Genomic DNA, 22,649 nt, shown 5'->3' on the forward strand with positions numbered 1-22,649 from the left:
GCTGTATTGGGGATGAGGTGTCCATTTTGTTGCTCTTGATTCCTTCACTTGTATTGTAGCAAAAAACACTCACTTTCAGGCAATTTTGCAACATTGTCTTGTGGGGTAACACTCTACTGAATTTCCCTTATTGAAGTTCAACACTATGGTCCGTTGTGGCATTCAAATGTATATAGAGGCTGCGAGTGTATCACGTTTTTTATGCTTCTTTTTTTTTCTTCAGTACAACTGCATTGTGTGAATACAGTTTTAGGCAAAGGGTGAAATCATGTGTGAATTGGTGTGGGTGTCAATTTTCACACATATTCTGTGTAGATTTCATTCTTCCACATGTGGATGAGATTTCTCAACATCCCTACTACTACCACTGCTGTAAAATACAGCATTTTTTTTTTTGCATAGAAATGCCACTGGATTTCAGCTGCCTATAATGTATGCAAAATTGATGTATATATGTGTGTATGTTTGTATCTATCTATCTATCTATCTATCTATCTATCTATCTATCTATCTATGTACACAGGTGTATATATATGAGTATATAAATATGTGTGTGTGTGTATTTATTTTTGGGTTATGGAGAAGAATTGATTTATATATGTGTGTATGTATCTATCTGTGTGTACACAGGTGTATATACTGTATATGTCTGTATATATTTGGGAGCTATGAAGAAGAATTGATGATATTTTGCTGCTAATGTTAGGATTGTGACATAATGTGAATTGAGTCAGATCCAGTACAGACTGGGGAGCAAGTCCTAGAGATCTGCATAGATAAAAGTGACTCATAGAACTATCTAAGCACATCTGCCTTCTGGGATTTCTTTAAGATCTTTTTTGCTCTGGTCTATCATTTAAAACTGATAAATGGGAATAAAACATAGAAATTTTTTACCATGATGTAGGTTTTTGCCAGAATTTTCATAAGCGGAATTTGTCAACATTTTGATCTTTTTATCTCTATATTTGTAAAACTTCTATAAGTTGCTTATATGTTTAGGCCGTGTGATTAAGTAATGAAAACAGCCCGTAGATAAGTTCATTTGTCTCAGAAGGGGGGACTTTTGAGGAGAGGGATATAAATGATGCGTTTCGTAGCATACAGACTGGTAGATAATTTATTTTATCTGAGACTAAACACTTGTATTGTGCGCTGCTCTGGTTTCCATCACTGGTGAGAGATCTATTTTATCTTATGTTTCTGTTTACATGTTTATACCCTTGTATATTCATAATGAAGGCTCTTGCCAAGTCGCTCAGCATAGGAAGAAAGAAGTTAAATACTAGTTTAAGGAATGAATCTTTCTAGACAAGAGCTGAATTGTTGCCGGTCTTTCCTTTTGATGGTTTGTCAGAGATTTGCTTGCGCTGCTAGTGAGTTATGATGCATTTAATAGTGGTGGTAAATAGTAAGACAAAGATGAATCTAGGGTGTCTTGCCAACTAAGAAAGAATGGTATTCTAGCATTTGAAAGGCTGCTGGCGGCTTCAGGAAAGTTACTAAGTGATGACAGAAGAGCCTGGACAGGTCTCATTACTCAGCACTAAGAGGATGGTGACTTGTTTGTATCAACATCCAAACAACTTCATATAATAGGTATTGATTTGTCAGAGAACTGGCAGTGATGCGATCTTCCCGAGAAGACAGCTCCCTCCGCCCTCATCGTTAGTACACTTTTTAGAAATACAGCCAATAACTGGTGAAGAGGTTACAGCAGCCACATTAATAACAATAATGGTAAATAATGCTCTACGAGTTTCCCTATTTGTTTGCATCAGCAAGACTGGCAGGCAGAAAATCCTACTGAAGGCTTAGGCACGGTTCACATCGGCGATCGAGTTTCCGTTCCGGGGTCTGCTTGGGGACCCACCGAATGGAAACCTAATCTGCATAAAAAAGCGGTTACCTAAGGAAATGCACGGACCCCATAGACTATAATCGATTTCCACACGAAAAATGCGGAGAGAAAACTGCTGCTTGCAGGACTTTTCTGTCCGTGTATTTCATGCGGATAGCGGAACGGAATGGCCCGAACGCAGATGTGAAGTAGGCTTTACAGCAGTCACATGGACAGTAGGATGCTGTAGTCTTGAAACATTCATTGACTTGTATGTAAGGATGTTATAGGTATACTCTCTGACTTGCCTTGATAGTGAAACGACTGCTATAAAGTGGTTTCTACAGAACAGTAAGTGCCAGCCTATTGTGAGGCTCAGAGGCCAGGTTAAAAACTGCAACATTTCAGAACTATTTTCAAGTGTTTTTTTTTTGCTAACATCAATATCACTGAGGATCCCACCTTTGGACGTCCACTGATAACAACAAAGGGATCCCATGATTTCTATAAATGTAGTTTAAAAAAATATTTAACATAGAATAAATGCGCTCTTAGAATAAATGTGATTTATTAGGCCACCATCTAAGTCATTGTATCTGTTTATAATGGAATCCACCGCACATAGTCCTGGATCTGTTGTCTGGATCTGGATTTGTTGTCGTTTTGATGGCAGAAATATTTGTATAAAATATGATGGAATAGCCAATGAAACCTCCATTGTCAACTTAAATAGAACTTATCTATGGTAGAACATTTTTTGCAAAATAAAGGTTAGTAACTAGAGATGAGCGAGTAGCATTCGATCGAGTAGGTATTCCATCGAATACTACGGTATTCGAAATACCCGTACTCGATCGAGTACCACTCGCTATTCAAATGGAAAAGTTTGATGCAGAACCAGCATTGATTGGCCGAATGCTATACAGTCGTCCAATCAACGCTGGTTCTTCTCCTACCTTTAGAAGTCTTCTCCGTGCAGCTTCCCCGCGGTGTCTTCCGGCTCTGAATTCACTCTGCCAGGCATCGGGCCTGGGCAGAGCCGACTGCGCATGCCCGCTTGTAGTGCGGGCATGCGCAGTCGGCTCTGCCCAGGCCCGATGCCTGGCAGAGTGAATTCAGAGCCGGAAGATGCCGCAGGGACGCTGCACGGAGAAGACTTCTCGGAGGATCCAGCCTGACCCTCACTCGTGGACTTGTTAAGTGTAATTTGATCGAACGTTGCCTACCCCTGAAACGAGCATTTTCCCCCCATAGACTATAATAGGGTTCGATATTCGATTCGAGTAGTCGAATATTGAGGGGCTGCTCAAAACGAATATCGAATCTCGCACATTTCACTGTTCGCTCATCTCTATTAGTAACACATTGTTTGACTAATAAACTTATTTTTGCACAATATTAGTAAAGGAATTGATACATTCCACATAAAGAAGAACTGTTGGGATAAATAATTGTATTCCCCATAAGTGAACAATTCTGAGGCATCTCTCTTTAACCCCTTCCCGACATGCGCCGTAATAGTACGGCGCATGTCGGGTCTGTAACTATGGCGACCGTCCGGGAGCCGGGCGGCCGTCATAGCCGTCGGGTGTCTACTGCTTTAAGCCTCCGGCGCCGGAGTCAAAGGCGCTGGAGGTGCCATTTTCCTGGCGGCGCATGGGCGCCGCCATTTTGCCAGTGATCGCCGGCTCCTGGAGCAGGCTCCAGGGCCGACGTCACGTTGGCATGACAGCCGGGAGCCTTTACAAGGCTCCCAGGCTTGTCTGCAAATTCTCTCTTTTGCAGGCTGGTCTATGCAGCCTGCCAAAGAAAGGATGATTTTTTGCAATGCATTGCAATGCATTAGCATTGTAATGCATTGCATTAGTGATCAGACCCCCTGGGGTTCAACACCCCTAGGGGGTCTAATAAATGCAAAAAAAAAAAAAAAAAGTATTAAAAATTCAAATCACCCCCCTTTCCCTAGAACAGATATAAAGTAGTTAAAAACTGTGAAACATATACATGTTAGGTATCCCCGCGTCCTAAATCGCCCGCTCTACAAATCTATAAAAATATTTTTCCTGTTCGGTAAAAGCGGTAGCAGGAAAAATAGTCAAAAGTGCCAAACCGCCGTTTTTTCACTGTTTTGATTCTGATAAAAATTTGAATAAAAAATGATCAAAGCAATAACATTTCCCGAAAATGGTAGAACTAAAATGTACACCCGGCCCCGCAAAAAACGACGCCCTATGCATCCCCATACACTAACATATAAAAAAGTTACGGCTGTTGGAATATGGCGACTTTTAGAAAAAAAATTTTTTAACACAGTTTTGGATTTTTTTTAAGGGGTCAAAATGTAAATAAAACCATATAAATTTGGTAACCCTGGAACCGTACCGAAACACAGAATACAGGGGTCATGCCATTTTGGTTGCACAGTGAACACCGTAAAACCAAAGCCCGTAAGAATGTTGCAGAAATGCATTTTTTCTTCAAATCCACCCCATTCAGATTTTTTTTCCTGCTTCCCAATACATTATATAGAATAATTAATGGTGGCATCATGAAGAAAAATTTGTACTGCAAAAATTAAGACCTCATATGGCTCTGGGAGCGGAGAAATAAAAAGGTTATGGGGTTTAGAAGGAGGGGAGTCAAAAACGAAAAACGAAAATCAAAAAATGCCATCGGCGGGAAAGGGTTAAAGACTTTGTGTGGTGCTATCTGTTATCCATCCTGGAATTGTAGAAATCACTTGACAACTGGGTGATACTGTTCTATGTGTAAGAAGGACTTATCCTTACATAGGCACTTGCCTCTTTGACAAAAGCATCACCCAGTTGTTAGTTTATTTGTAGTGTCATGGCATACTTCGATATATGGTAGACAGGGACGAAGAGATTGCACCATATTGTAAAGTCAATAACACTTGGCAACACCTACAGACATTGATAGTACTCTCCCTAGCTGTTAACCCTTAAGTTGCTGTGGTCTTTGCAACCTAATTTGTTGTATGCTAGCTATCTGGCCAGTTCTCTTACCAATTGGTGCACCCTGCACTGTTAGAGGAGGGCGTTGTTTGGTTGACATGGAATCTGGAGCCTATTGAAGGCTCTTTGGCTTGTCACTATATCAGATCCATTACAGGGTGGCTTTTATACCTTGTATAGGTGATTCTATGGCTTCCAAATATACTTATGTGGTTCAGCTTTGGGGCCCCTGTGTTATTCATATGTAAAATTTGAGTAGATGTTCTTTGTATGCCTTAGTTTACCTGGGCTTTGGTCTCTGCTCTAGATTTCCAGCTAAAGCACTTTTCCCCTCACCACCAACTATGAATAATTGAATGATTGACATGAAAATCAATGTTCTGAATAACAGAGGTATATTTGGAATCACCTCTACAAGGTACTAGGATTAGGTTTGTATGCAATTTACTGTTGACTCCCTTTAAGTACAGAAGTTGGTGTACATGGGTCTTTTGCATAAGGGCAATTGGCTTTTGCCCCATAAATTTTTGTCTTCCTATGGATCAACATTGAAGGATAATAATATAAATTGGGTACATTTTTGCCATTTTATTGTGTTCCTTCATATGTCTTCAGACTCAGTTTGCATTTACTTATGATTTCTCAGATTGCAGACACCAATACAGGGTAAAGATATTAAGTTTCTAAAGAATTTACTGCAGACAGACTGCTTTTAAATCTGCCGAATGTCAACTGTATGCTGCAGATTTTTAGCCCGTATTTTATTCTTTGCAATGTGAAGTGTAAGACAAAAAATCTGGGCCGTTTCAGGCCTGTGGAAACGTGTTGTAAGTTTGTCATCCACTTTTCAGCTGTAAGTGGGGTATTCCTATTGTATAAAGTGATGATAAGATATGCCATCAGCTTCTGATCAGAGAGTATGACTGATCTAAGCGGATGAGTTTGTGCCTGCACAGTCAGGTGGCAGGGATCAATGCTGTACTAGTAAAGCATAGATGTGGGCATGACATTGCTCCAGCACCAGTGCTGAAGCCCCTGCGGTCTCAGGATCTGTGTGGGTCCCAGAGGTTGGACCCCCACCAATCATAAAGTGATGGAATATTCCTTTGATACTCTTTTAATAAAGCCTTATAAACTTGGAAATTAAAATAAGGGATTCTTGTGTGTGTTAATTCTCCTATAGGTCAGAAATGAGACCTGTATCGGCAAGAGTCTGTGACCCAGTGTCATAGTAAATAAAAGATTTCAGTTGAATGATATCATTGTATAAAACATGTTTTTCAAGGAAGTCCTCACCGGCAGAGGCACAGAAGCAAAGAACATCCTAGGGATTACAGGGCACAATCTTTGGCAGAGTCTCAATGAGTAATAGGATTGAAAAGCCTTCATGTCATTCCAAGGTTTGCTCCGGAAAACTTCCCAAACCGCTGAAGATATTTGCTGTAAGCAGGTTAAACCTTCAATGAAGAAATAGGATTTGGCATTAGAACTGTGTTCTAGGGAGCTGTGTGCACTGTTCATTGTTTTCAGAAGTACAAAAAAGGAAATCCAAAATCTTTGTGGTTTTCTGATTTAATACTCCACCTACAATATATAAGTGAAATGTAGGTTGATAGATAATCACTGGAGAATTGCATTGACTAGTAAGGAAACGGTTTGAGAGTTTTTAGTAGTAAAGGGGAAGTCCATGCAGAATGGCATGTGATATTGATACTGTACATGAAAGAAGATCACTTCGGTAAAGTTGTATTCACCAACCAGAATAAAAAAGCTGTACAGAGTATTTTGAGGGGTTTTCCCATTTCTTCATCTTATCCGGTCTCTACACAATAGGGCAGAGTTTGTAGATTGCTGGAGGTTCAATTGCAAGGACACTCACTGATCAAAAAAAATGCTCCATTCATTTTATTGGCACTGACATATTAAGCAAAGCAGTGGCGTAACTAGGAATGGCGGGGCCCCGTGGCGAACTTTTGACATGGGGCCCCCCCCGACACCGAAGATCTCGACCGAGTCCCTCCTATGCATTCCTGCGCGCTCTATTATGACCAATAGTGGCCCCTGCACACAGTATTATGCCCCATAGTGGCCCCTGCACACAGTATTATGTCCCATAGTGGCCCTTGTATACAGTATTATACCCAATAGTGGCCACTGCACACAGTATTATGTCCCATAGTGGCCCCTACAGGACTAAATACTGTCACGTCACCCGCTGACCGCTATACCAGGACAATTGTGGATAAAAAATCTGGTCATGTGCATTACAATTTAGTAACTCCATGTGCCTCATATTAATAGCAGTTAACCCCATCATGTCCCTCACATTAACCCCTGGGTATCTCACATAAGACTTACTGATATGTGAGAGACATGGAGGTAATAATAAAGTATCTTCATTATTATTACCTCCATATATCTCACATATCAGTAACTCTTATGGTGAGGCACACAGGGGTTAATGTGAGGGACATGATAGGGTTAACTGCTATTAATATGAGGCACATGGAGTTACTGAAACAAAAGTAATCACCCCAAATGCCTGATATTAATAAGTATAGTAACCCCAGAATGTACCTGTGTATCTTCAGTTTCAGTTTCCTGGAGCAGCTTCTTCTTCCTCTCTTCTGTGCAGGACGGCAGGAGCTCGGCAGGGATAAGCCCCGCCTCCTGGGCTCTCCGCAGCCCTCTCATTGGTGGGCAGAGGACAGGCAGAGAAAGGGAGGGTGGGGGGAGGGGGAGCGTCCTGAAGCGCTGAGAGGAGCCAGACCTGCAGCTCCTGTGTCTCAGCGTTGCTGCAGCTTCGGGGCACCCTGTTGGTGGAAAGTGCCACCAACAGGGGGCCCTGATCATTATACTCGGGGGTCCGAAAAGACCTCTGAGAATAATGATAGCAGCGGTAGCAGCTGTCACCGTGCCCCTAATGTCCCGGGCCCTGTGGCAGCTGCCTCTGCTGCTATGGTGGTAGTTACGCCACTGAAGCAAAGGGTTATCAGATCAGCGGGAGCAACCTCATTTTGTTATTTTTTTAATTGATGTGGTACTATTCCTTAATATTCCATGATGCAAAGTGCCTATTACAATTTAATTTGTATATATACAATTACAGATACACAGGAGTGTTAAATAATAGTTATTCGACTCCTTAGTCATCATCAGTGATCTCCCAAAAAAATGATTTAAGAGACTTGTCAAAGAGGGAATGAGAGGCTCCTGATGCCTCTTACTCCCACAGAAAACTGTAGAAACTGAATCTTTTCTTCTGTTATATGATCATTTTTTGTTTCTTAAAAGATTATCCATAAGCCTAATAGGATATTCTCTTCTTCTGATCATCTTTACTAACCAAAATAGAAAGACGTTGCAAAGGTTGACCTCTGCTTTTAACCTTTTCCCAACATCTGTCGTACTATTATGGAGAAAGATGGCCTTTAAAGATGGGGGCCGCTCTGTTGCAGTGGAGACTCAGTACTAATGCCCACGTTCAGAGTCCACTTTGATCGTGGATATTTAGTATTGATATCCCACTTCCCCTGTTATCTTTGAAGTTGCATACAGGTTCCTGCACAGCGAGATCGTAAGAGCTGACTTATTCCTTTGGCATCTGGGAGCCTTCTGAAGGCTTCCAGGCCTGCCATAGGAATATTACTATTGAGGCTGGTCTATGATCAGTCTCAATAGTAATGTAGTGAAAATCTCATACTCCCACAGTTGTATTGCAGCCTATGTAGGGAATTGCAATCAGATTACTGCAGGTTCAAGCCCCTGAAATAGTGAAAAAAATAAATAACAATTAGAAAAAAAAAAAAAAAAAATGTCTGGTCAACACGCATATAAAAATCTTTTTTCCCATTTGGTGAATGCCATAGTGGGTAAAAAATGAAAAGCGGCAAGCCCAGTATTTTGCCACTTCACCCCCAGAAAAATTAGAATAAAAAGCAATCAAAACATTAGACACTCCCCAAAAATATTAAGACTGATATAACATCGGGCCCCAAAAAACACTCCTTTTTTGCAAAGTTTTGGATTGTCATTTTGGCTGCATAGTGAACGCCGTAAAACAAAGCCCCTAATAAAGTTGCACAGATTCAGCTTTCTCCAATTCCCCCACCCGTTCTGAATTTTTTTTTTAGCTTCCCATTACATCATACAGAATATTAAGTGATGCCATTGCAAAGTACAATTTGTCCCACAAGCATTAAGCCCTTTATGGCTCTGTGAATAGAAGAATAACAAATTTATGGACTTTGGAAGGTGCGGAATCAAAATAGATAATCAAAAAAAGCCTGCATTCACACAAATGTTGTAAATGGCCACTGCCACCATTACTCTCAATGTCTAGTTTAGTTGTGCTTTAAGAGCCATATGATATGTTAGTAGAGGAAATGCTATCCTTGTATTCATATTTGTAAAATAGCAGTAGCATTTACATTGTGATTCATTTTATCAAGATTTAGAAGAAGGGACCTTGTTTCAACTTGCAGCAGCAACCAATCAGAACTCAGCTTCATTCCTAAACTGCTCCAGGAAAGTGAAAGATGCATTTTAATTGGTGCTAAAGGTGCCAGGTTTGGTTGAGCTTCTCTTTTATGACGTTTTTTGGGGAACTGCAATTGTCATATGGCCTAGGATACCATTACGCGCTGTTCAAGACTACCACTGGCTATTTCTGCCTATATGTTGTGTCCGTTGATAAAGCAGGTTGAGATGGCAGATGAATATGGTATATACTCTAGATACAGGATACCATAAATGTCTAAAAGAGAACAGAGGACCTAACAAGCGAATAGAGGTCTATACCCTTAGCCGGCAAGAAGATGCAGCTGATGGTGGTCAGAGGCAGGCAGAAAATGGAAATCAATCACCAAATTGGTGATTGGTTGTAATGATCAATTATTCAGCTGTTCCTTTACAGACTATGGAGTTGGTAGGCCAAATTCTATTTTTCCAAAGCCCAATTTCAACCCCTTCATACAGTCCTATGAAAAAGTTTGGGCACCCCTATTAATCTTAATCATTTTTAGTTCTAAATATTTTGGTGTTTGCAACAGCCATTTCAGTTTGATATATCTAATAACTGATGGACACAGTAATATTTCAGGATTGAAATGAGGTTTATTGTACTAACAGAAAATGCGCAATATGCATTAAACCAAAATTTGACCGGTGCAAAAATATGGGCACCTCAACAGAAAAGTGACATTAATATTTAGTACATCCTCCTTTTGCAGAGATAACAGCCTCTATTCGCTTCCTGTAGCTTTTAATCAGTTCCTGGATCCTGAATGAAGGTATTTTGGACCATTTCTTTCTACAAAACAATTCAAGTTCAGTTAAGTTTGATGGTCGCCGAACATGGACAGCCCGCTCTCAAATGATCTGAAAACAAAGATTGTTCAACATAGTTGTTCAGGGGAAGGATACAAAACGTTGTCTCAGAGATTTAACCTGTCAGTTTCCACTGTGAGGAACATAGTAAGGAAATGGAAGACCACAGGGACAGTTCTTGTTAAGCCCAGAAGTGGCAGGCCAAGAAAAATATCAGAAAGGCAGAGAAGAAGAATGGTGAGAACAGTCAAGGACAATCCACAGATCACCTCCAAAGAGCTGCAGCATCATCTTGCTGCAGATGGTGTCACTGTGCATCGGTCAACTATACAGCGCACTTTGCACAAATAGAAGCTGTATGGGAGAGTGATGAGAAAGAAGCTGTTTCTGCACGTACGCCACAAATAGAGTTGCCTGAGGTATGAAAAAGCACATTTGGACAAGGCAGCTTCATTTTGGAAACAAAAATTGAGTTGTTTGGTTATAAAAAAAGGCGTTATGCATGGCGTCCAAAAAGAAACAGCATTCCAAGAAAAACACATGCTACCCACTGTAAAATTTGGTGGAGGTTCCATCATGCTTTGGGGCTGTGTGGCCAATGCCGGCATCGGGAATCTTGTTAAAGTTGAGAGTCGCATGGATTCCACTCAGTATCAGCAGATTCTTGAGAATAATGTTCAAGAATCAGTGACGAAGTTGAAGTTACGCCGGGGATGGATATTTCAGCAAGACAATGATCCAAAACACCGCTCCAAATCCTCAGGCATTCATGCAGAGGAACAATTACAATGTTCTGGAATGGCCATCCCAGTCCCCAGACCTGAATATCATTGAACATCTGTGGGATGATTTGAAGCGGGCTGTCCATGCTCGGCGACCATCTAACTTAACTGAACTTGAATTGTTTGTCCAAAATACCTTTATCCAGGATCCAGGAACTGATTAAAAGCTACAGGAAGCGACTAGAGGCTGTTATCTTTGCAAAAGGAGGATCTACTAAATATTAATGTCACTTTTCTGTTGAGGTGCCCATACTTTTGCACCGGTCAAATTTTGGTTTAATGCATATTGCACATTTTCTGTTAGTACAATAAACCTCATTTCAATCCTGAAATATTACTGTGTCCATCAGTTATTAGATATATCAAACTGAAATGGCTGTTGCAAATACCAAAATATTTAGAACTAAAAATGATTAAGATTAATAGGGGTGCCCAAACTTTTTCATAGGACTGTAAATGGCTGACAGCCACAGTCAGAAGCAAAAAAGCTCCTTGAATTCATTAAAAAGCCAGTGATTAAATTCTTCAGAAAGTAAATATGCAATAAACTTTGCATCTAATTAATTATATAATATTAATGATTGTATAATATATTAAAATTAACAAATCATTTTATTTTGAAGCTGAAGCCGGTAACATTTTCTAACTCTATCCAAAATTGGTCCTGATTCCCAGACTCCAGAGCTTTGTGCGCCAGTGCCACTACTCATTATATAGCGCCATCTGCTTCTAGCTCTGTACACTGTGCACATCCGACAGCTGCAGCAGGTGATCAGTAAGGGAGATGGTTTTGGGCCTCCACCTATATGATATTGGTGAACTATAAGTGATACTTATGTCTGGACATAAATATAATACAATATAAGAGGACTGTAACAACTTCACATTATTTTCCAGATAAAGATAGGTAACAGTATTTCTTATATTAATTTTAAAAGACTGCCATGAGAAAACAAGGCTAGCGTAATATACCGCAATATGTGAATTTGTATTTTGAACACCGTTATTTAATAACATGGTAATTTAGTAACCATGTTCACTTTTTACATTCTTTTTTTTCTTCATAGTTTACTGTCCACAAGGCTTTGGAGGAGTTGAAGAGCACAGGACCTTTTCCACCACAAACAGCCCAATCCCTGCCCTGTTTAGACATCCCCGTTGTGTTTCTGGACCCTTTGTCGAAGATGAGAAAGTCTGAGGTCACCTGCACCATGGACCCTGCTGGGGAAAGGAGGAGCAGTAGTGATCTGGACCTTTCAAACGTGAGTGCTGGAAAATTGGTAAGGACATTTCACCATTTATTTATTTAATCATTTATTCATTTATTTTAGGAGACTAGACTTTTTTTTTGTTTATCATCTTTTGTGACTGTATGGAATGAATCTAGAAAAACCCAGTCATTCAGATTTAAGTAAGCACATTGGAATGAAAATGCTGAATGCTCATCTGATATTCTCTACATTACTGCATACATTGCGGTATTTTTATGCTTTTTGCACAGTGAAATGAGAGAAGCTATTTTTTCTGCTTCCATGTCTGATCTTTTTCACCAGAGAAGGATAGATCCCTGACAGAAGTGAACAATCTAATGTGTATGGCTATTGTGGGGAAGGTAGCTTGGTAGCAGCAATGGTGCAGACCCAACCAGTCAAAGACAGGGACACAAAAACAGTAGCAAACAGGTTTATTTAAAAAAAAAAAAAAAAAAAAAAAAAAAACCTCAGGAAAAAAAAACAAAAACTTTCACGTCAGGCATAAAAATGACTTAACTTCAGGTAAAAAGGTGTGAATCAAAATCTTACTCATCTGAACGCTAACTAAATTATAAGTACTAACTGTACATGTGGCCTACTACTGGCCATATGAATCAACCGTCTCAGCAGACTAAGGGTGCATTCACACTACGGATACGCTGACTGATTCTGAACGTTAAAACATGAGTAAATGGGAGTGTTTATAAGCGCTCGCGTGTACGGCTCGGAATGAACCGAGCACTTACGCCGTGTGAAGGGGCCCTATAGAGAAAAAAGCAGCCCATTCATTTCAATGTGGAGCGCTCGTATGCCGGCTCCCATTGAAATGAATGGGATCTGCTTTATACGCGCTGATTCTGAACGTGTTTTAACGTTCAGAATCAGTCAGCGTATCCGTAGTGTGAATACACCCTCAGTGTCAGGACAGACCCAGGCATTTCCTCTCGCTCCCAGGATCTGCCCTGAAGTGCAGGCTCTGCAGTCTTTTATGGCCCAGTAACAAGCCTATGAAACATACCTGGGCTGACGCCTACTCGAGACTTGCACTGGACCAGACATATGTCAGAAATCTGGGGGAGGTATACTATGATTCCAGCACTCCACCTGTGACCTTCTCACACTATCTTCAGGCCTAATTGGCATGTCCATTTAGTTTTCATGTGAAGGTTTTGAAACATGTTAAAGGAATTTTCCAGGCTTACTTAATTATTTATTTGTTTTTACTTATATAGCGCCATCATATTCCACAGCATTTTACAGATCCATCACTGCCCCACATAGGGCTCAAAATGTACATTGCCTATCAGTATGTCTTTGGAGTGTGTGGGGGAATCCCACGCAAACATAGGGAGAACATACAAATCCTTGCAGATATTGTCTTTGGTCGGATTCGAACCTAGGACTCCAGCACTGCAAGGCTGCAGAGCTAACCAATGAGTCTAGATTAACACCTGCATTCAGGTTTCCATTTGGTGCAGTCTGCTTGGGGACTTCCCAAACGGAAGCCTAATCTGCTTGCAAAAGTAGTTATCCGCGGACCCCTTAGAAAAGGGCAAAAAATGCTGAGAAAAAAGTGCTGCTTGCAGGACTTTTCTCTCTGTGTTTTTAAAGTGGAATGGGGAACAGAATCCCGAGGCGGAGTGCAGGTTCAGGTGTGAACCTAGCCTGAGCTACTGAGCTTTGATGACCTGAAATCATGATAGCTTATCTGTGGAAGGTCATTGGGGGTCTGATACTCAGGACCCCTGCAGAAGTACTAGTGGCACTTCCTGAGTACTACTTCTGCTTCATAGCCCATGTGTTGTGATGCTCATCAGTCACATGGCCTGCTCACAGCTCAGTCCTCTTCAAGTGCTGTCTCTTTGAAGAGCTTATCAGCAGGGTTCCCGGTTGGCTAGCCTTCCACTCCTATATGTGTGCCTGATGTTTCAAGCGTTTCAGAGTTTGGTATGACTGGACAATGGCTGACTTTGCAGTAAACGAATGAAAGATATTTAGACTTGTGTCAGACAGTGTATAAGACAAATAGGTTCCTCTCCTGATGATTTCTGACTAGTTTATGTAACCTAACGTTATCTTTTTCTTATCTGTTAAAATGTTTCTTCTGGTGGTGTACTTGTTCAGAGCAGGTAAATTCTTCCCTCATTGTAGTTACAGATATTTACAAAGAATGGTTAAAGACAAAGCTATATAGCCTTCTTTGTCTATGGAACATCGTGTCATTGTGTGTAACTTTGCTTTTCTTCATTTTTACCTTGCAAATGCATGTATTGTGGTTTTCTGAACAATTTATTAAAAATCATAAAAAGATGAATCTACTATTTCTTAGCTAGTTTCTTACAGCAGCATTGCTGAGCTATGTATTAACAGCGACCATTGTTCATTCCACATAGTTGGAGCGTTATACTGTGTCACATCTTCAGCCAATGTCGTTTCTGGCATACAGATACCCATATATATATATATATATATATATATATATATATATATATATATATATATATATATACGGAACCTTCAGACTACTTTTGATTTGTGACAGTATTTGTGTCATTAATAAAGTTTGTAACAGGATCCAATTTTTTTAACAAATCATTTCTGTGAAATCCTGCACTTTTTCACTATTTCCTTTGTATCTGTTTCCGCCTCCCACTGAATGTTACTGTGTACAGGAGTACGGGGCTGTGTAACATGTAGAGAAAATGGGGAGAGTCACTTCAAACTCTTATATAAAAATGCCAATCTCGACTAAGTTTTCAACCAGTGATATATCTGGTAATAGTTTGGATAGCACTGCATCCTTAGTGTCATATGAAAAAAAGAGAATCTCTTTATATGACACACAAAGCAAGTTTGTATGTTTTATAATGTTCGAGATATAACTGTCTGAAGTGACCCTCCTCCATCTTCACTTTCTCTACATGTTACACAGCCCTGTGCTCCATACATAGTAAAGGAGCATTCACACTAACGTCGGTGTCCGACAGCTAGTGTCCGCTGCTAATGTCCGTTCAAAATCTTGTGCGGACATTAGCAGCGGGCACTAGCTGTGTACGTGACATTTTGCATTCATTTAAATGGAGATCGGGTGCGTTATTTTACAGTTTGTGCCTGTCCTTAAGTTTCCGTTCCCAAAGATGTCCGACTTTTCAAGCGGACAGCAAAACCCGACATGTAGGTTTTTGCTGTCCGCTTGAAAAGTCGGACATCTTTGGGAACAGACAGTTAAGGACAGGCACGGACTGTAAAAGAACGCACCCAATGTCCATTTAAATCAATGCAAAATGTCACGGACACAGCTAGTGCCTGCTGCTAATGTCCGCACAAGATTTTGAACGGACATTAGCAGCGGACACTAGCTGTCGGTCACCAACGGTAGTGTGAACACCCCCTAACTTTAAGAGAGACAGGAACAGCTCTCAATACAGAAGCAAGGGAAAGAGTGAAAAACCGCAGATTTTCACAGAATGGATTGAAAGTTTGTTAAAAAAGTATATTACAAAATTTTTTAATGACCCAAATACTGCCAGAAAATCAAAAGTTTTCCAAAAGTTTAGTTACGCTTTAAAGAGGACCTTTCACCACTTCCACCAATTCAAGTTCTTATCATCTGTTTAATAGGCTCCGCTCAACTGATTCCACCACAGTTGGTCATTTTGCTGTAGCCCCCACCATCCCTGAGCAACAGGTTTAGTTGTATTACAGAGCCTAAATATCATATCTGATGCCAAAACAGCATTGATGGCTCAGGAATGGTAAGGGTGCATTCACACGGTGTAACGTGCCGCGTAATGTGGCACGAGTACGCCGCGGGACCCTTTGCGTGCCGTACACGCTCCCATTGATTTCAATGGGAGCGGGGATCGTATGCGCCGCGCTAGTTTGCGGCCGTGAATAAATGCACGGCCGCAAACTAGCACGGCGCATACGATCCCCGCTCCCATTGAAATCAATGGGAGCGTGTACGGCACGCAAAGGGTCCCGCGGCGTACACGTGCCACATCACGCGGCACGTTACACCGTGTGAATGCACCCTAAGGGTTACAGAAAATATTCCAACTGTGCCAGAATCAGTGGAGTAGCACAATGATGGAAGGAGCTGGAGTTGTTGGAGGTGGTGAAAGGTCCTCTTTAAAGGGGTATCTCATAAAGTGACACCATATGATGATGGTAGGGGACCCTCACCAGTGTGAAAAATGAAAGAGCTGTAACATAATCAGATGAATAAGGTTGTGCTGCCGTTCACTTGCACAATGGTGCTCGCAGCCATCCACTGAATACATTCTCAGAATTGGTAAGGAAGGATCCCAGAGGTCAGATGGCCACCTAAAGTGCTGACATGTTTTAGTCCCTTTTTGGCATGCGAGTACCACTTTTACCAAATAAATAATTATAATAATTCTCTGGCTTCTTTTTAAAACGTGTACCAAAATTGTCTTGAGAAATAGCGGCTTTATACTGATTTATAAAGCCACTGTGAATATGTTGTCTTCTTTTGTGTATACTAATAGACAAATAATAGCATAGCAACTGCATGACTTTCATGTAGCATGTATGGCCTTTGATCAGTGTTCCCCTGCATGAGCTGTAGAATTTTGTGTGTAGGTTGTATGATTTTTTGCAGAGACTCATATAAAAAGCTATCTTTGCAGTCTAAATATGAGTGTCTATGTCTAATGGCTATAGTGTTATGTGTATAAAATATAAGAGTTATTAAATGATGGGGTAATGTGAAGTTTTTATTAACAACCACCAAAGCCAAATTGTTTAGTGTAGTTCTAATTTGGTGTTGGTGGTGTTATGAAGAATGTGTTTTGTGATCTCCTTGTAGAAGGGAAAATTATGGTCATAATATTTTAGAGGTATCTCCATAACTGCTTTTGCCTTCCCCATTATCTGTGACGTTCCATGTATGCACAATGCATGAAGACTGAAATGTTACTTCTTGTGCTAATCCCAGAAGTGAACCATGTTACAGAATAATTATGGTAATAGAAGAGCAGTGGCGTAACTAGGAATGGTGGGCCCTGTGGCGAACCTTTGACATGAGGCCCCCCCTCCAAAGACCCCAACCAACCACCCCTTTTCCCCCGCATTCCTGCAGGCACTATTATGCCCCATAGTGGCCCCTGTACACAATATTATACCCTATAGTGGTTCCTGGACACAGTATTATGCCCCATAGTGGCCCCTGCACACAGTATTATACCCCATAGGGGCCCCTGTAGCACAGTATTATACTCTATAGTGGCTGCTGTATACAGTATTATACCCTACAGTGGCCCCTGAACACAGTAGTATGCCCTATAGTGGCCCCTGTAGCACAGTATTATGTACTGTAATAACCCCTTCATCCCCAGGCAGCAGGCAGCTGCCAACATAGTACTGTATACTGACAGCCTGCCCTGCACACATAGGTTAAACTCACCAGTCTGCAGTTACTCAGCGCTGCTCACTCCATCCCTCGGCATAGCTATCTTCTTCCTGCATGATGTCTCCGCTCCCTCACTGTCAGGATGCAAGCTGAGGCTCTCCACCACCCAGAACCCGACACCTTAGGTGGCCTCGGGCCTCAAAAAGTAAAATTTATTGTTTATTTCTTTTTTTGGCATATTAACTAGTGAGGGGGCCGGGCCCCCTAAGGTGTCGGGCCCTGTGGCAGCTGCTACCGTGGTAGTTACGCCACTGTAGAAGAGATACAAGAGCACCTTGGGTGGTAAGGTTGCCGGAACAACCTATGACCTGCAAGCATTTGGCAACCTTATCATGCATGCACTTGGATCTCTTTACACCTAGTGTCAAGTCAGATGGGAGAGTATGACTGGACAGATCTTCTAAGGCTTTTTCAATGGTTACCATGATGCTTGCGGATGTCTCCTGACTCAATTGTATTTTTACTTGCATAAACATCATGTTTCTTTGTTCTTTTTTTTTTAACAGTTCTGATTTGTTTCACTGTTTATGCTATTATGTTTGCTCACAGTCTATGGCAGAAGTTCTCGCAAAAAAAGAGGAACTTGCTGACCGCCTGGAGAAAGCCAATGAAGAGGCCATAGCCAGTGCTATAGCAGAGGAAGAGCAACTTACAAGAGAGATTGAGGCTGAAGAGAATGACATTGAAATAGACAATGAAAGCGAGTTCTCGGTACGTTCTGCTTTGTGTTCACTTTGGTGGCATGAAGCTTTTTATTTTGTGTGGGAACATACTATTGGATCTTTGTCATTTTTGTTTTTGTCAGTGAAAATGTATTCTATAAGTGACTTCCCTACATAATATGTAGACTGTCAAACGTATTGATGACGGACCCTAAGGATATTTCATCAATATGGGCTTGGTGGTAGTTTGATTGGGATGTGAGTTGCAGTAAAGCAGCATATCCACTACACAGAGTATGGAGCCATCTGCTTCTAGCTCTATAGTCTGTGCAGGTATTAGTCCACTGTGCAGAGAAATGTTGAGCTGCAGCGATGAACCTAAGCTTGTATTTATCCTGACCCAATTTTAGGAGAAAAAAAAGTCACCTTGGAGGTGCTCTACTTTTCAAACAAGTCATGTGCTGATCAACAATAGAACAAAATGAACATCACTCCCAATAACAAAAATATTCTTTATTCTTTTACATTTAAAAGACAGAATTTTGGCACTCAGTCAATGTCACATAAAACCTGGGCAACGCTATTTTGCGTGTATCCCGCTTTTTCTGGCTCCTCAGGAAGAATTGTGATATACATGCGAAACTGCCTTTGCCCAGTTTTTATGTGCCAGCGACTGAGTGCCAAAATTCTATCTTTTATATAAAATTGAATAAAGAATATTTGTTATTATTGTTCTATTGTTGGTTTACATATACTGTGCAGATATTAGTTAAGCGGTGAGGGCTCTTGGTTTCCAACCTCTACTAGTCTTATAATAGTAACCTATCCTAAGGATAGACCATCTATATGTAGTGCTGGGCAACCCCTTTAAGATTAGTGTCAGGTTCTATTCATATTGATGTTATTGGTTTCTGAAAAGATTCCTGGTATTTATTTGAACAGCATCATCTGCATCATGGTTCTTGATCTCAAAAATACTGTAAAATGACTGTCCCGTATTTAACTCAGTGGGGCTGGATGGATTTTAACTTAGCTGTTAAACTGTCCTGTTATAAACAGCAACCATGACGCTGTAGTATGAACAAGGCTTTAGTTCACGATGGATGACTCTTTAGTGGCATTATGTTCACCTAAAACGTTCAAGTAGATATTAATTTACTGTGGTGATCATCCATAAAATGGTACAGCCTTGCAAGTCAGAAATTTTGACAGTCTGGGTTTTGCCTGCATAGCAGCAAGCTCTATATTTTATTGTGTTCATACTGATTTTATTTATGTGGTTTATTTCTTCATTCTGTTACTTATTATTTCAGGCTAGTGTGGGCAGTGGAAGTATGTCATTTAGTGGCATGTCCATGGACTGGAATGAGGTTTTAGCAGATTATGAAGGTATGTGATGAAAACTTCAAGTGAAAAATCTGTAAAATATCAGTGAGTCAATTGTAAATCTAATTTTCTGGCAAACAAAATACTGACTATATGTCTGTCTGGCTAAGAACTCAAAATGACTTACTACTGAAAGCAGTCACCCTTTTATTAGGGTTTATGTTGTAGCTACTTTTCTTATATTGCTTGCTAGTGATATTGCATGTATTAATAAGGTATTTCGAGAAATTTTCTTAGGATGAATGGATGAATAATCAAATATCTGGTTGAGGGGAGGGAGGACCTGACACCCCACCGGCTGAGTGAAAGAGCCTTGTATGGTCTCTTCACTGTACCTGGCACAGCATTTTGAAAGTATTTCGTTTTGTGCCCCTCCATAAATTCTAAAAATCATTATATATAGTAAAATTCACAATGATCTTTTGCAATATATGAAGTGAAGTCCAGAACCAGGAAGCATGGGAAGTGCTTTAGAGAACTTTATTGTTATGAAATGGTCTTGGCCAATCTATGGGCATTGTAATGTACGTCTTTTAATTTGGAAAATTCAAATATTACTATTTAACAATGTGATATTATATAATTGGATATGGCGTTTTGTTTTAATTGATGTATGTTTCATTTTGTAGCACGTGAATCTTGGAGACAGAACACATCCTGGGGAGACATAGTAGAAGAGGAACCCTCTAGACCACCAGGTCATGGAATCCATATGCATGAAAAATTGTCTTCACCTTCCAGAAAAAGGTCAGCCTTTTATGTTAGACCAGAGAAGCTGAATTTGTTCTGGCATTCGTTTGACAAAAAGTAGAGAACAACTAAATCAAATAGGCTTTACAAGAAAAATAATATTGGGAATTTTAGTAAATAGTGTGTTCAATTTTGTCTACATCTATATTAACTGATCAACAGGGCATCCGCACTTAGAGAAGGGTTATAGTGGCTAATTGATTTGATAAACCATAAGTGGGTGAATGGTGGAAGTGTGAGCACTAGGACCCCTCCTTTAGCAATAATTTCCTATTCCCTGTTCCTAGTGGTTGTGACAACAGTTCATTATGTTCCATGAGAAATATGGAGTCTGGCTGTATCTGAAGCTTACACTCCGAGAATAATACAATGGAGCAGACAGATAGCACAATATCTTTATCTCTAACATTTTTGTCTGCTGTTGAAATATTCCAGTTACAAAGAGTAGACATGTAAGCTTAGTGCAGTGTAAGGGGTGAAATATATTAAAAGTTACTTATTGTACTGTAAGTGGTTGTAAAGTTTACAAAGGAATTTATTGATTGTCGAAGAAATTTTCCTTTACCGAAGTTTCTTGACTAGCGGCCAGGTTATAGATCACAGTTGTCATCTCTATTACAGGACAATTGCTGAGTCAAAAAAGAAACATGAAGAGAAACAACTGAAAGCACAACAGCTGAGAGAGAAGTTGCGAGAAGAGAAAGCTCTTAAGCTTCAGAAACTGTTGGAAAGAGTAAGAATGGGGTTTTGAGGCAAACTTATTTTAGTTCATAATTGGAAGCAATAGTAGTGTGTTATTATGGATTTATACAATAAGGGTTAAAGAGGTTATCAACTTTGTATTGATGACCTATCCTTAAAAGATAGGTCAATGTTAGATCTGTTAGGGTCTGACACCCAAGATCCCCACAGTTCAACTCCTCCGGGAATGCACGACTCCTGGTGGCTTTAGGTACTTCAATGCTGTCCCATAGACTTCAGTGGGCAGCATTGCAGTACCTAACACCACCACTACACTCCGTACAGAGCTTGAATGTTATGGCTTCCATCATGTAAACATTACTGGGACCCTTGCTGTCTCAGCGCAGCTAATCTGCAGAGGTCCTGGGTATCAAATCCTCACAAATCTAATACTGAGGACCTATCCTAAGATAGCTGGATAATCCATTTAATGAAAATGTATGCGGATGTAAAATGCTTGTTGGAGTTTATGGCTATTGTTTGAAAATTTAATGCATCCATGTGTGTTTTGTTTTTCACCAGTGTCTTTAGTATTGGATGTGTATTTTAAAATGGTGTATTTTTTTTTTTTAACAAAATGCTGTAACACTCCCAGTCACCACACTATTCATCATGAATGTTGGCCCGACATCAGACTATAAATTCTCTTTTCCCTGATGAGTCCTTCTCAAGGACAAAATACAGAGACTAAAGAATAAAGAATGTAAAAATATTTTTATAAGTAGCTTTATTAAACTGTTTTATATAGTCATGTCCTGAAATTCATATATATAGCTCCTTAGTGGATCCATGTTGATATTGTACTTGGTACTGAATGATTATCAATTTGTTACATGTTTCACGTTAGTACAAAGAATACAAAGATAAAGACTTTAAAAAAATTCCAAACATACAGAACTGTGCCCATCCATTTTTTTCAGGACACTTACCGAAAATTTGCATGGGGTCAAAATAAGTTATGCTACAGCCATGATGTCTGAATTAAAGAAGTTGTGCATGAATAGAAAAACATTTTTTTTGCTTTCTTACAAAAACCTCTCCACAGCTGACCGCAAGTTGTGTACATTATTGTAGTTTAGCCCATTTGTTTCAGTGGAGCTGATTACGGACACAAACCATAGACAAGTGGGCAGGTTATTTGGAAGAAAACGGCCATGTTTTTCTAATTCTGTAAACCGCTTAAAACCATACTGGCCTGCTATGCTATAACACTTTTTGCACAGTATCATAACTTAGCACCTTGATCATTCTCTCCAAAACAATATGCTAAGAGGACTTGTCGAAGACAACACAGATAGTGTACCCATAGGATAAGTCATTAATATGAGATTGGTCAAGGCTAACACCCGGCATACCCACCAGTCAGCTGAAAAAGTGCATAAGAGTACAGAGCACGAAGAAGACCTTTCTATACAATGCGTTGTGTCCGTTCCCTGCAATGATGTATAGCTCTGGAGACTACGTCTAGCCCTTATCTGTAACAATTATGAACATATTT

The 22,649-nt window shown here is 40.2% G+C and overlaps 1 protein-coding gene across 2 annotated transcripts in view; it reads left to right on the plus strand.

The window, feature by feature from the left end:
* Positions 1 to 22,649, plus strand: part of SCAPER (S-phase cyclin A associated protein in the ER) — a 173,799-nt gene that overhangs the window by 41,548 nt on the left and 109,602 nt on the right. The window contains exons 9-13 of one of the 2 annotated variants that reach the window (XM_075273805.1): positions 11,993 to 12,205; positions 18,162 to 18,323; positions 19,588 to 19,663; positions 20,290 to 20,407; positions 21,032 to 21,143. In XM_075273805.1, coding sequence (XP_075129906.1) covers positions 11,993 to 12,205; positions 18,162 to 18,323; positions 19,588 to 19,663; positions 20,290 to 20,407; positions 21,032 to 21,143 — 681 coding nt within the window. The remainder of the gene's footprint in view (positions 1 to 11,992; positions 12,206 to 18,161; positions 18,324 to 19,587; positions 19,664 to 20,289; positions 20,408 to 21,031; positions 21,144 to 22,649) is intronic. The other variant, XM_075273806.1, reaches the window with a different exon arrangement.

The sequence above is a fragment of the Leptodactylus fuscus genome, chromosome 5 (assembly GCF_031893055.1).
Source record: "Leptodactylus fuscus isolate aLepFus1 chromosome 5, aLepFus1.hap2, whole genome shotgun sequence".
Taxonomy (NCBI): Eukaryota; Metazoa; Chordata; class Amphibia; order Anura; family Leptodactylidae; genus Leptodactylus; species Leptodactylus fuscus.